At 34.5% G+C, this 13,778-nt stretch overlaps 1 protein-coding gene across 1 annotated transcript; it reads left to right on the forward strand.

Moving 5' to 3' along the window:
• Positions 1 to 3,675: 3,675 nt before the first annotated feature.
• On the forward strand, positions 3,676 to 9,242 carry LOC133294971 (G-type lectin S-receptor-like serine/threonine-protein kinase At4g27290). The gene is made up of 7 exons (XM_061493749.1): positions 3,676 to 4,945; positions 5,080 to 5,211; positions 7,680 to 7,807; positions 8,061 to 8,271; positions 8,394 to 8,631; positions 8,720 to 8,870; positions 8,952 to 9,242. Exons 1-7 carry the CDS (start codon positions 3,676 to 3,678, stop codon positions 9,240 to 9,242), a joined length of 2,421 nt encoding a protein of 806 aa, XP_061349733.1.
• Positions 9,243 to 13,778: the final 4,536 nt, after the last annotated feature.

The raw sequence follows: 13,778 nt of genomic DNA on the forward strand, positions 1-13,778 counted from the left end.
ATTTTTCGGGACACTTTTTCGGTACTCATTTATACCGACTAGCAGAACCGGTATCTGCACTTTTCTTCCGAAAAGCGACTTTCAACATTATTACTCACTTACTATAATTATTAAAGCCTCATAATAATTATTAGGGTCAATTATGGAATCATTTCCTAATTTTGCATAATTTATTAATTAAATTCCGTAATTAATGGTGCGGGTTCTTATAGCAAGGCGGGGCAGACAGACTCATTTTTTAGCAGATTAGTGGCGGGGCGGGCTGCCCATTTTTCCACCTCTATGCACTATTATGGAAGTGTAGCACCAAAGCGCTAGTTTCACTCTGCAATGCACAGACATGCGATTGTTTTAAAAAAATTCGTGTTGGACACCGACACGCTCTAACACGCGTACGACACGTGGTCAATATTTTAGGGTACGTGGTCAATGCTCCGACACGTTTCGACACGCAGTTAACTTTTTCCGACATGCATCCGACACTTTTTTTGTTTAGAACTAAATTTTATTTTATTAACTAAACATAAAAAAATAATTTATAAATCAATTTTTTTCTGTTATGAAATTTGACATGAAAAATTAACAAGGTACGATTTTTTATTTATTTATTTATTTATGTGATAAAATTTGAATATTTGATTGGTTATATTACTTATTATGGGCTGTTATATGTATTAAATATAAATTATATGATATATATTAAAAATATTATTTAATATCAAAACGTATCCCAACGTGTCAGAATATGACATTTTTTAGAATTAACGTGTTGGCGTGTCTGTGGTATCGTGTCCCGTGTCAGTGTCGCTGCAACATAAGTTTAACTAATGCTTGAGCGCTAGGGGCAATTAAATTGTATATAAATAGGGAAATTTAGTCTAGGAAGAGATCTTTCACCTTTTCGGCATGTTTGGTGTATAGTATAAGATAAAACCTGATAGTATAAGGCCTGATTGTATAAGACCTTATTAGTATATTGAAAAATTGTTTTTTATTAATTCTTGAGAATTGCACCAATTAGCGATGTTTATACTTTAATCCCTTATCAAGCCTAATCCCACCTCTTTAGGCTTGATTAAGTTATACATAATTTTGATGAATTAAGAGACACTGTTATATAAGCTTATACTATACGATGGTCATACCAAACAATTAAAAATGCCATAACGTATAGTATAAGCTTATATTATCAAGTCTTATACATCATACCAAATAGGCCCTTATACTTTTACAAAATTATTCATCTTTTTTGGAGAAATAAAAATTCAAGGAGAAACCAGAGACCAATTGGATTAGAGGAGGAGATCAAAAAGTTAGGATACCAAAAAAAAAAAAAAAGAGAGGAGGAGATCAAAATGTAAAGACATTCTTTCCAAATTTTATCCGTACAACTTTTCTCATTTCATCATTTGTCTTTTTTTCGAGGTGACAATCTAGATTCTTTGAATTGGGAATAAATATAATCTAATTGAATTTTGTTATGAATTGATTTTTATCTCAAAATTCTGGTTAAATTTGTCAAATTTTGTTGCATGACTCAATGTAAATGATGGTGATTGAGGAAGTGTGTTATCTGTCTACAATTCAAGTTCGAATATTGAGCCAGCAAGTGGGGAATTAAGTTTCGGCAAGAGTAAACATCTTTTTTGGTCCCTAACAAAAAACAGGGTCCCCACTTTAGTACTTTATAAAAATAAATTAGTCAGTTAGTCCCTAACAAATTCAAAGTGAACCCATTTTAGTCTTTTTGATGGACTAATATGGGTCTTTTTTGAATTTGTAAGGGACCACGATTTCAACTAAATGGGTCAACTTTGAATTTGTTAGAGACTAACTGACTAATTTATTTTTGTAAGGGACTAAAGTAAGAACCATATTTTTTGTTAGGGACCGAAAATAATATTTACAATAGGGCATATGCCTGTAATATCCGACATGGAGGATCTTATTCTCGAAATGCAGTAGTTGGCTGGCAAGAAATACGTACACTTATTGGAAAACATTTTATATATTAAAATCATCGGCGTTCACGTAACGTGCTAGAACGTAACAGTTTTAGGAGAATAATCGACCCACGTACCCTACTTATAAACAATCACTTATAGAAAATAAACGTTCAAATGCATATATGGGTGATCATAATCTCATTTTCCTTTTGTTTACAATAAATTAATTTCCATTCAACGAACTTATCCCAACATAAGTCATAATTACATACTTTTTACCGCATTAAATTTTTTGATATAATTCTTCTATCCCAACACGTTCATTTATCTATGTTAATCAAGTTGAATTTAATATATATGAGAAGATGAGATACAAGACTTGTTGTACAAGGATTCTAATTTTATCACCAATACATTTTTATCATATCTTTGTAAAATGTGTTTCTAACAATATTTTATATACTTTATAAGAGAACATTAAATATATTTAAAAATAAAAAATAAATTTAATATTTCTTTATTTATTAATTATAAGAAATATTTAAAAAGATTTAAAATTATGACGCTTCAGAGGAGAGAAATTACGCGTGAATTACTATAAGAAATGAAGCTTCGAAGGAGAGAAATTACCTGGGAATCAGTATAAGAAATGATGCTTCGGATGAGAGAAATTACGTGGGAATTACTACTTTGACGTAGCAGCCTTAATTGAATCCATGACTTATTAATTCACTTAAATCTGTTTCACACTACTTATTTGATTGAACCCAAGCACCCATGACTTCTAATTCACTCTCACTGTTAACGGGTCTCCATGCTTATGTTTGAATTGATTTAAAAATTAGAGTAAACATCCTTAACAAAAAATACAATATCCATTTTAGTCCCATAAAAAAATTATTAGTCTCGAGGTCCCTAAAAAATTCAAAGTAGACCTATTTAGTTGAAATCGTAGTCCCTTATAAATTCAAAAAAAATCATATTAGTCTCATAAATGGACTAAAATGGATCCACTTTGAATTTTATAAAGACCAGTTAACTAATTTTTTTTTGTAAGGTGCTAAAGTGAGGACTGTATTTTTTGTTAAGGACCCAAAATGAGCTTTACTCTAAAAATTAAAAAGAAGTGAACTAAATTAAAATGATATTAATTATTATTATTTAGATTATTTAAAGTAAAACAGAATGAAATATAATTTAATAGAAAGTGTTTTATTTTATTTAATGGAATATATATGTATTTTCTTCTTAGTTTAGAAAATGAGATGGAATCAATTTATTTCTCACTAATTTATGTATTACCTATTTTTTAAAATATTAGAAATAAAACTTTACCTTATTTTTTAAATGACTCTTGGATAAATAATAGAAATAAGTAATTTTTATAAATGATGGTATCCAAATAATTTGGCATTTGGATAAATGACTCTTCTGACTGGATAAAAAACGTGAATAATTACTATAGTAGAAATGTCATGTCAAAGATATGAATCTTCGATTACTTGACGTACCAGCGTTACTTTTTGAATCATGATGATAAATTAAATCCATAAAAACAATTTAAAGGTCAATCTTCCAGAGTCGGAACAAAGGGCCAAATGAAGAAAATGTCATGTGGGGTCTCAACGTGCATGACTCATCCTGTATTAGAATGACACATTTTGCTCCATATTCATATATATATATGTCCGGATCTAAGGTAACAAAGTATCATAAAATCCTGAATTCAATGGACATTCTTACTTCCATGATTATAATTGCCTATGCATTTGTTCCCTTATTCAAAGTTTCCATAGCAGCTGACTCTATTGGTTTGTCACAGTCTATCAGCAATGGCAATACCTTAGTGTCACAAGGTGGAACATTTGAACTTGGTTTCTTCACCAAGTCAAATAAAAGCTACTTGGGTATTTGGTACAAGAATATCCGAATTCAGAAAGTTGTTTGGGTTGCAAACAGGGTCAACCCCATCAATGGTTCAAATGCCACCTTAACACTCAACAGCACAGGCAATCTTGTCCTTAGTCAAAATGGGTCTGTGGTTTGGTACACAACACCTCAAAAGCAAGCACACAATCCAGTGGCGGTGCTCTTGGACACTGGGAATCTTGTGCTAAGAAATGAAGGAGAATCAAACCCTGAGGACTATTTGTGGCAAAGCTTTGATTATCCTTCAGATACATTATTGCCAGGGATGAAGTTGGGAAGGAACCTAAGACTTGGTCTTGATTGGACACTAACAACATGGAAGAGTCCAGATGATCCATCCCCTGGAGATGTTTCTGAAGGTTTAGTTCTTCATAATTATCCTGAGTTTTATACAATGAAGGGAACAGAAAAGTTCTTCAGGTATGGACCATGGAATGGGATAGAAATTAGTGGAATACCAGGATCACCATCCACCACCATATTGGATTTCACTTTTGTCACCAATAATGATGAGATCTACTACACTTACAGCTTCAACAACAACTCTGTCATTTCAATACTGGTATTAAACCAAACCAGTACTGTTCGCTATGTATGGGATGATCAAGACCAAAATTGGAGGATTTATACATTAGACCCCAAAGACTTTTGTGACACTTATGGTCTATGTGGAGCCTACGGGAATTGCATGATTACTCAACTACCAGTGTGCCAATGCTTCAATGGGTTCAGTCCAAAGTCACCACAAGCATGGATCTCATCAGATTGGAGTCAAGGATGTGTCCGCAATAAACCATTGAGCTGCAATGACACATACACGGATGATGGGTTTGTCAAATTTGAAGGCCTGAAAGTTCCAGACACTACATATACTTGGTTAAATGAAAGTATGGGTCTAGAGGAATGCAGAGTGAAGTGCTTGAATAATTGCTCTTGCATGGCTTATACAAATTCAAATATAAGTGGAGCTGGTAGTGGTTGTGTCATGTGGTTTGGTGATCTAATTGACATGAGACAGTTTCAAGAGGGAGGGGAAGATCTTTATGTCCGGATGTCAGCTTCAGATATAGGTAAAGGCTTTATTTTATTAACATTGGTCAATAATATTTTAATCAATTTCAGTTTTGAAAGGTCAATCCTTGGATTGTATTTAACTTTTATCTCTCTCTCTCTCTTGTTTTTTTTTTTGTTTTTTTAAAAAAAGTCAACAATGAAGAGCTTGAAGATAGGAGCAAAAAGAACACGAGAAGCATCGTTGCTGCCACCATTGTTTCAATTTGTGGAGTACTTTTACTATGTATTTACTTTATCTGGAGAATCCGGAAGAAGATTGCTGGTAAAATTATTCTTCACTCACACTTTTATTAAATTGATGGCCACAATTTTGAATATATAACTTTTTAAAGAACAATAGTACTGTTAATTATTCAGTACTTTACAGTTAGGTTTGGTATTTAAATAGATATGAATACATTTTTGCTTAATCCGACCTTACCTGACACCTTTATAAAACATGCACCCTATATCTGTGTTATCTCAGACTTTATGGATTTTTTAAATTAAATTTAAGTATTAGAAAAGGGTTTAGTGTGTGTCAAGGACACAAGTTCTGTCCTTTTAGTGATTTACACAAAGTATAATCAGTCGTATTTTGTGTAATTCTGAAAACTTATTTTTTATTCACTTTACACGTCAGCGATGTGACTTGGGAGAAAGAAAAAAAAAAACTTTTCAATTTTACACAAAATACGACCGATCGTACTTTGTGTAAAACACCTAAAATGACACAAGCTTGTGTCATTCAAAAAGATACTTCTTTCTCCCATTAAAAAATGATAATTCAAAATTATATTCATCATCCCAGTGAAGATATTTTAGTTGACTTTATAGGACAAAAGATAAAAATCTTATAATTGACTTTTTTAATAACTAAACTAATGATGGTATATGTGGGAATGAAAAAATTATTCTGGGAGAGTCACTTTCTATATGGGTTTGACTAGCTTAAATCCGATTACTGGGCATTTGATAAATCGGTGAGAAAAAAAATGGCATTTATTTAGATAACAAATGTTGGGGGGAAAAAAATGATGGTAGCCGTTTGGTACGAGGTATTTTTTAGGATTCTCGAGAAACTAAGAATGGTAATCATATTTATACACGTTTGATACAAGTTTTTTAAAAAAAATTCGGGGGAATTCGATTTTCCCCCAGATTTTATTTTGAGTGTAATTTTTTTTTGAAAATATCATCCAGGGGTGGTATTCTAAGATTTCTATGACAAAGAAAAATTTAATACAACTAAACATAGCATTAAAAAAATTAACCCAATATTTTCGGAAATATTTTAGTCTATCAAACACCTTTTTGGTAATATTCTCAGAAAACTCATATTCTCATCATATTCCTGAAAATCGTGATTCCGGGATAAAAAAAAATAATTTCTTCTACCAAATGCCCCAGAGGATTTTGGTATTACGGGAATATCTACCCCTTTACTAAAAATAGAAAAGAGTGGGATATAGGTGAGAATAATCATAAAAGAATGTGTAAAATGGTAAAAGTCATTTACACTATTTTCCCAATTTAGTAAAAAATATACTAAGGGGGCGTTTAGTAAAGTAGATTTTTATCCGAGAATCATAAATTTTGAAAATATAGTGGGAATAATATAGGTGAGAATAATCATAAAAGAATGTGTAAAATGGTAAAAGTTATTTACACTATTTTCCCAATTTAGTAAAAAATATACTAAGGGGGTTTGGTAGAGTAGATTTTTATCCGGGAATCATAAATTTTGAAAATATAGTGGAAATAAATTTTTACTGGAATGTCACTAAAAAGTTGTTTGGTAGGCTCACATTTCGCTAGGAATATTTGGTTAATTTTGAATTTGTGTTGGTTGATTGTGAAATTTTGGTGGAAATATGAGGTTGTTTTACAATGATACCCTTTTCAATAATCTTATTTCAACATTTATTTGCCCTCAACTCTCTCTCTCTCCCTCCCCCTCTCTCTCTCTCTCATCAGCTCCTTTCACTGTGTGTGTGGTTTGTAAACCTGCAAGAAAATCGTAGAGGTAATATTAATCAGCACCTTAACAACGAAGATAAGCAAGAAAATCGAACTGCAAGAAAACGTACAAAGTTAATATTCATTAGCAGCTGAACAACGATGATAAGCAAGAAAATGGAAAACCAAGGTGACCTGCAAGCTTTGATGGAGGGAGAAGCTCGGGTAGGTTTTGGTACCAAATATTTGTGAAGACAACTTCTCCAATCGTACAAAACAGAGGGTTAATCTCGTCCATTTAATCATTGATTATTTCTTAGTTCCCCGGGGAAGCCATTTTTCCAAGTAAACCATGGAATTTGAGAGATGGTGTTGGTCCTTCACTTTGCACACAACAAAGAAATCCGGGAAAAAAATTTCACGGGAAATTTTTTAATTTTTGGGCAACCAAACGTGGGTTTTATGTTTTCCCTATTATACTTTCCAAGGCATTCATAAATAACGTGTATACCAAACACTACCTAAAAACTTTCAGTACTACATGAGCATAGAAGAAAATTTTCAGGGTTAGATATTTTCGGGTGTAGCGCGAAAATCACAAATCTAATAACACTTTATTTTAGGTCAAGTAGCATCTTACTTAACATGTAACTGTATTTCATCGATAAATGATCTAAAGTTTAATATCATGCTACAATTTGAATAAAATGATATCACATTCTATATTTTCTTCTTCATCTCACATATTTTACCCATTTTCATTTCCCCTTCATGGTTTTCTCCATTTTGTAGTGAGATCTCAAAGGCAATTGAATGATCTAGATCTGCCATTGTTTGATCTACCAACAGTTGCTGCTGCCACTAATGACTTCTCAATGAACAAAAAGATCGGAGAAGGTGGTTTTGGACCTGTATATAGGGTAATTAAATATTTTACTGGTATTATTAGGAGAGATAGACAAATAGTGAAAGTATTAATATTATGTAAGAGAAAAGTTAGAGACATATCAACTCTCTCTTTATTATAGACTGAAATCTAATATTAACCCAATTTTATAATCAGGCCCCATTCTCTACTAGTAAGGTTAGCATTAACAAGGAATGTAAAAAAAAGTGTGTTGCTAACAATTCTCTATTATGCAACGCATTTTACTGATCAATGTAATCATACAGGGAAAATTATTGGATGGTCGAGAAATTGCTGTCAAGAGACTTTCAAGCTTATCAAAACAAGGAATGACCGAGTTCATAAATGAAGTGAAACTAATTGTAAAACTTCAGCATCGTAATCTTGTAAAGCTTCTTGGCTGTTGCATTCACGGACAAGAACTGATGCTGATTTATGAATACATGGCTAACAGTAGCCTAGACTCCTTCATTTTCGGTATGAAATATCAAGAAAGCTTAAATTTAGTCGCACTAATGCATTATCACACTTTTGATATAATAAGCTTACTAAAGTTGAATATTGATTACTCAACACCATATTTGCTTTGAATTAAACAGCTGATACCAAGGGTAAAGTGCTAGAGTGGCCTCAACGGTTCAACATAATTTGTGGAATTGCTAGGGGCCTCGTGTATCTTCACCAAGACTCACGATTGAGGATTATCCATAGAGATCTCAAAGCAAGTAATGTGTTACTTGATGATAGTTTGAATCCCAAAATATCAGATTTTGGAATGGCAAAAACTTTTGGAGGAGACCAGACCGAAGGAAACACAAATAGAGTAGTTGGAACTTAGTGAGTTTCTCCTAATCAAGCACCTTTATATATCTATATACACACACATATACATGTGACTGATTTTTGCTTTAATGAATTGTTGCAGCGGGTACATGGCACCAGAGTATGCTGTTGATGGGTTGTTTTCAGTGAAATCTGATGTCTTTAGTTTTGGTATTTTATTGTTGGAGGTTATTAGTGGCAGGAGAAATAGAGCATATTACCACATGGATGACAATCTTAACCTTGTTGGCTATGTAAGAACTTGAATAAAATTTTCAATTTATGCATGTCATATCAAAATATAACGAATAACTATATTTCTTTTGATGATTCAGGCATGGACATTGTGGAAAGAGGACAGACCTTTAGATTTGATTGATATAAAGATAGGGAACTCTTGTGATGTATCAGAAGTATTGCGTTGCATACATGTTAGTCTCTTGTGCGTGCAACAGTACCCTGAAGATAGGCCTACAATGGCCTCTGTGATTCTAATGTTGGGGAGTGAGATGGAATTGGTTGAGCCTAAAATGCCTGGTTCCATTTCGAGGAATGTTTCAATGGAAACATATGTACGCTCATGCTCGACCAACGAAATAACCATTACCTTATTAGAGGCTCGATGATACTCATTGGTACTCTACATTAAATATAAATGTATGTAACTACATTCAATACGAAAGGATTAGGCTTTCAAAATTGGTTTTGTAGCTTAATATATTAAGGAAATTTGATCATATGTATTTTGAAAAAGTGTGATGCTTGGGATTTTGAATGAACATATTGTTCTGCAATAAGAAATTCATAATAGAGACATTTCAATTGTTTGTATCTTTGTCGGGGGGAAATATGAATGACAATCTTTGTGATGCTAGCAACAACCTCCACAATTGCAAAAAAAAAATATATGTTTGAACTTAACTACTGAATCGTAGAGAGTTCATAAATGTATACTATGGAGGATATAATATGTTGATGTAGGGGTGTTTTTAATAACCAAGATAGTAACCATGACTCCATGGGAGCTTCCCAGGTGGTGCTGTGTGTAAAATAGTGGGGGAGGGTTGTGTCTATTGCTATGGTAGTTGTAACGCTCCGTCTGCTGCCGGTTAATTAACATTCATATGATAGTAAGCGTAGCATGCTCAACTTAATTAATGCGGAAGCTAACTAAATAATTTTCTCTTTTTCCTTATGTATTGCAAACTTTTTCACTTCCATGGCTAAAATAAAACGGACAGCATTTCCTCTGTATTTTGGACCTCTGGGGATAATTTGTAGGGGTGTTTTTAATAACCAAGATAGTAACCATGACTCCATGGGAGCTTCCCAGGTGGTGCTGTGTGTAAAATAGTGGGGGAGGGTTGTGTCTATTGCTATGGTAGTTATAACGCCCCGTCTGCAGCCGGTTAATTAACATTCATATGATAGTAAGTGCAGCATACTCAACTTAATTAATGCGGAAGCTAACTAAATAATTTTCTCTTTTTCCTTATGTATTGCAAACTTTTTCACTTCCATGGCTAAAATAAAACGGACAGCATTTCCCCTGTATTTTGGACCTCTGGGGATAATTTCCACTATGATAATTTCAACCTGATTGACAGTTTAATATAACTCAGGCATACCACAACATAGATAAAACATATTGCCCAGCCATCCATGGCCTAGGCTATCTCATAATCATACTGTCTCAAAATAATGTCCATGATGTTACTTATATAATTACATCAAATAAACAAAAGAGATGCAATTAAATAAGTAACATAGACCTAAGCATGCATCACTAATAGCATATACAGACTATCAACATGGCATAGACATCTCGTATGCTCTCAAAAAAATACATGGCACATACAACCCAAAATAAAGTATGTCAGGTACAAATCTAAATATCCGTAAGACCCTGACAATCATGTCAAGTAGTATCTCTCATCTGGCCTCTCGCCACGCGATGCCTCACACTATCAGCTCCTGTACCTGAAATGGTAATCCCCATAACGCGGGGTGAGATAATATAATTACTTCATTAAGATAGGGACCCTTGGAGGGCTCCTCCACCCCTAAGCTCACTTCTGGTATAATCACAGTATAAAAATCTATGCATGCATCAGAATATGTATGGCAATGCAGTGTGCAATAATGTAATCCTACTGGCCAGAGAATGTAACAAGTATGCATTACGCAAGGAAACACCGTCTTGCAACATACCGTATGAGGAAACACCGTCTCATACTATGTGTAAGGAAACACCGTCTTATGCCTCACACAAGGAAACACTCTCTTGTGTGGCACACAAACATACATACATATACATGCAACATATAACAAATCATTTTCAACATACCATATCAAACTACCAACCTCCCTCGGAGTTTGGTGGAACAAACGGGGGATTAGCCCCAATGGATCGAAAGCTTACCTGGCAAGCAATGTCCTCCACTAATTCTCGTGTCCACAGTGTCACGATCTTTCACAAAGTCACAACCTAATTCCAAGATGTGAAGACAATCAGTATTTGTAACATCCCGAGCGCTGACGAGGGCGGGGAGTGATCGCCGGTGCAAAGAGGCATAGACAAGGAGCGGCTCCTGACAGGCTTCCAACGGGGGGTTACATGCATGAATGAATTGAATCGACACCCGAAAGAGAAGGATTCCAAAGACTGTGCAGGAATGAGACTGCACTGTTTGGGATAGCTTATAAGAATTAATTGGTACTACCTATACTAAAAAGATGCATCTACTTTTTGGTAGCCTGGAACGGAAGAACTCCATAGTTAAGTGTGCTTGACTTGGAGCAATTCTGGGATGGGTGACCTCCTGGGAAGTTTTTCCAGGAAGTGTGAGAATGAGGAAAAAGCACACTGAAAAGTCTCGTGTTAGTATGTGGGGATAGTCATTGATTCTTGAAGTGGTCGGGCGTTACAAGTGGTATCAGAGCAAGGCCTCTCTTCCAGTACGGTGTGGTTCGAGGACGAACCAGGCGGAAGCTGGTGGGCATGTAACATCCTGAGCGCTGACGAGGGCGGGGAGTGATCGCCGGTGCAAAGAGGCATGGACAAGGAGCGGCTCCTGATAGGCTTCCAGCGGGGGGTTACATGCATGAATGAATCGAATCGACACCCGAAAGAGAGGGATTTCAAAGACTGTGCAGGAATGAGACTGCACAGTTTGGGATAACTTATAAGAATTAATTTGTACTACCTATACTAACAAGATGCATCTACTTTTCGGTAGCCTGGAACGGAAGAACTCCATAGTTAAGTGTGCTTGACTTGGAGCAATTTTGGGATGGGTGACCTCCTGGGAAGTTTTTCCAGGAAGTGTGCGAGTGAGGAAAAAGCACACTAAAAAGTCTCGTGTTAGTATGTGGGGATAGTCATTGATTCTTGAAGTGGTCGGGCGTTACAGTATTCCTATATACCAGTCTACCACGTTAAATTTTCATGACTACACCTACAAGAAATCTACACTTGATTTTTAGTCCAATTTATCAAAGTGTCCTAAATGGCGATTTCATAATTTTTCCTTTTACGGGAACTAATCCTAAGCATGTTTAACAAAGGGACTCATGTAAAAATCACTCTTTAACTATCCATACCACGACTTACCTTAATATGAAAATTTCAAAAATCTCAAACTCAAGCGAATGTGGATTCCAATCCGTGGAATTTGCTCAAAACAACGTTGGGATCAACTCTACAACATGAAACAATAACAACCAATCACTATTAATCTCCTAAAATATCAATTTTCGGATGGTCACTATTCATCATCACCCTAAATTCAAAATTTCAAGAAAATGGAGTTTAAGAGTTGGAAACTCACCGCACAACACCCTAAAACGATGGGAGCAACTCCTTTCAAGCTTCCATGGAGTGGGAACCTCTCAAACAACCCAAACACAACCCACGAAATCTTTGGATCAAGATATCTCTCTCCACAATAAACCCCAACCGAAAATGAGTTATGATTTAGAAAGAGGAGAAGAATTGAAGCGGTTTTGGCTTTGGAATGGATGCATTTCGTTGAGAAATGAGAGAGTTATGATTTTTTGAAAAATCACAACCTCTTGTGCCATGGAAATGAGCTTCTGTCGACGACGAAGAAAAATGAGGAGAAGGAGAGTGTTGTTTGTACTTAAGTGATGTTGTTTTACCCAATGGGTGTAAACTTATCTATCCTGCTCACTAAACTCTCATTCCAACGTTGCACACTAGTCCAGAATATTTTTATGGTAATATTTATAATTTTACTTTTCACTTTAGGGTAACTTTATTTACCCGCATTTTTACCCCTTAACTGTCATTTTAACTCATTTTTCACCAAAGTTGACTTTATTTCTTTTTCTTCTACTTTTCTTATAATTATTCCTCAATAACATGATTAAAATTATTAAATCCATACTACTTATGGGGGTTATTATAGTAGTGACAGCTCATAAGATGAATAATAAGAAGATAAGATCCCCTCTTCAGCAGGGGAAGATGTAATATATAGAGGAGAGCTGTTTTCCCTAAGTCAGTGTAAGGGTATGAAGGGCCCTTCTAGAATGTTTTAGAAGTGGGCTATATGTTGGGCTTGACTTGTTGGGCCTATATAGTAGCCGGCCAGAATAGAACCCAGCTTGGTGGCCTTAGCGTGCCAAGGTGTAAGAGAATTTAAGGCTGCCGTCCATAGTTCGTGTAACATCCCGTTCTAGAATCGATTTGTTGACATCATATATGATATTAAGTGCAGTTATAATCACAGTAGTAAAATTAAAATACGGCAAAACTTTTTCTTTTTAACCTTGGATGTTTTCCTGTTAAAACCATTTCCCCATTTACACAAAACGACATTGTAATTATAACTGAAACATAATGCGAAATAATAGAATATTACTTATTCATATCATACATGTAACACCCTGTTCTAGAACCGGTTGATTAACATTACGTATGATATTAAGCGCAGTTACAATCACGTTGGTTCAATTAAAAATACAGATAAACTTTTTCTTTTTAAAACATAGTTCAATTCCTTGAAACAATAATGTATTTAAAATAGTCAAAACAATAATAGTAACTGATACATGATGCAGAAGACTTATACTTTACTTAAATATGTTATACATTCCTTGTGATTCTAACCATGATGTTCCCATAAACAAACATGGCA

Source organism: Gastrolobium bilobum, unplaced genomic scaffold (genome assembly GCF_033153095.1).
Source record: "Gastrolobium bilobum isolate Gb01-03AN ecotype WA unplaced genomic scaffold, APGP_CSIRO_Gbil_v1 utg12383, whole genome shotgun sequence".
NCBI lineage: Eukaryota > Viridiplantae > Streptophyta > Magnoliopsida > Fabales > Fabaceae > Gastrolobium > Gastrolobium bilobum.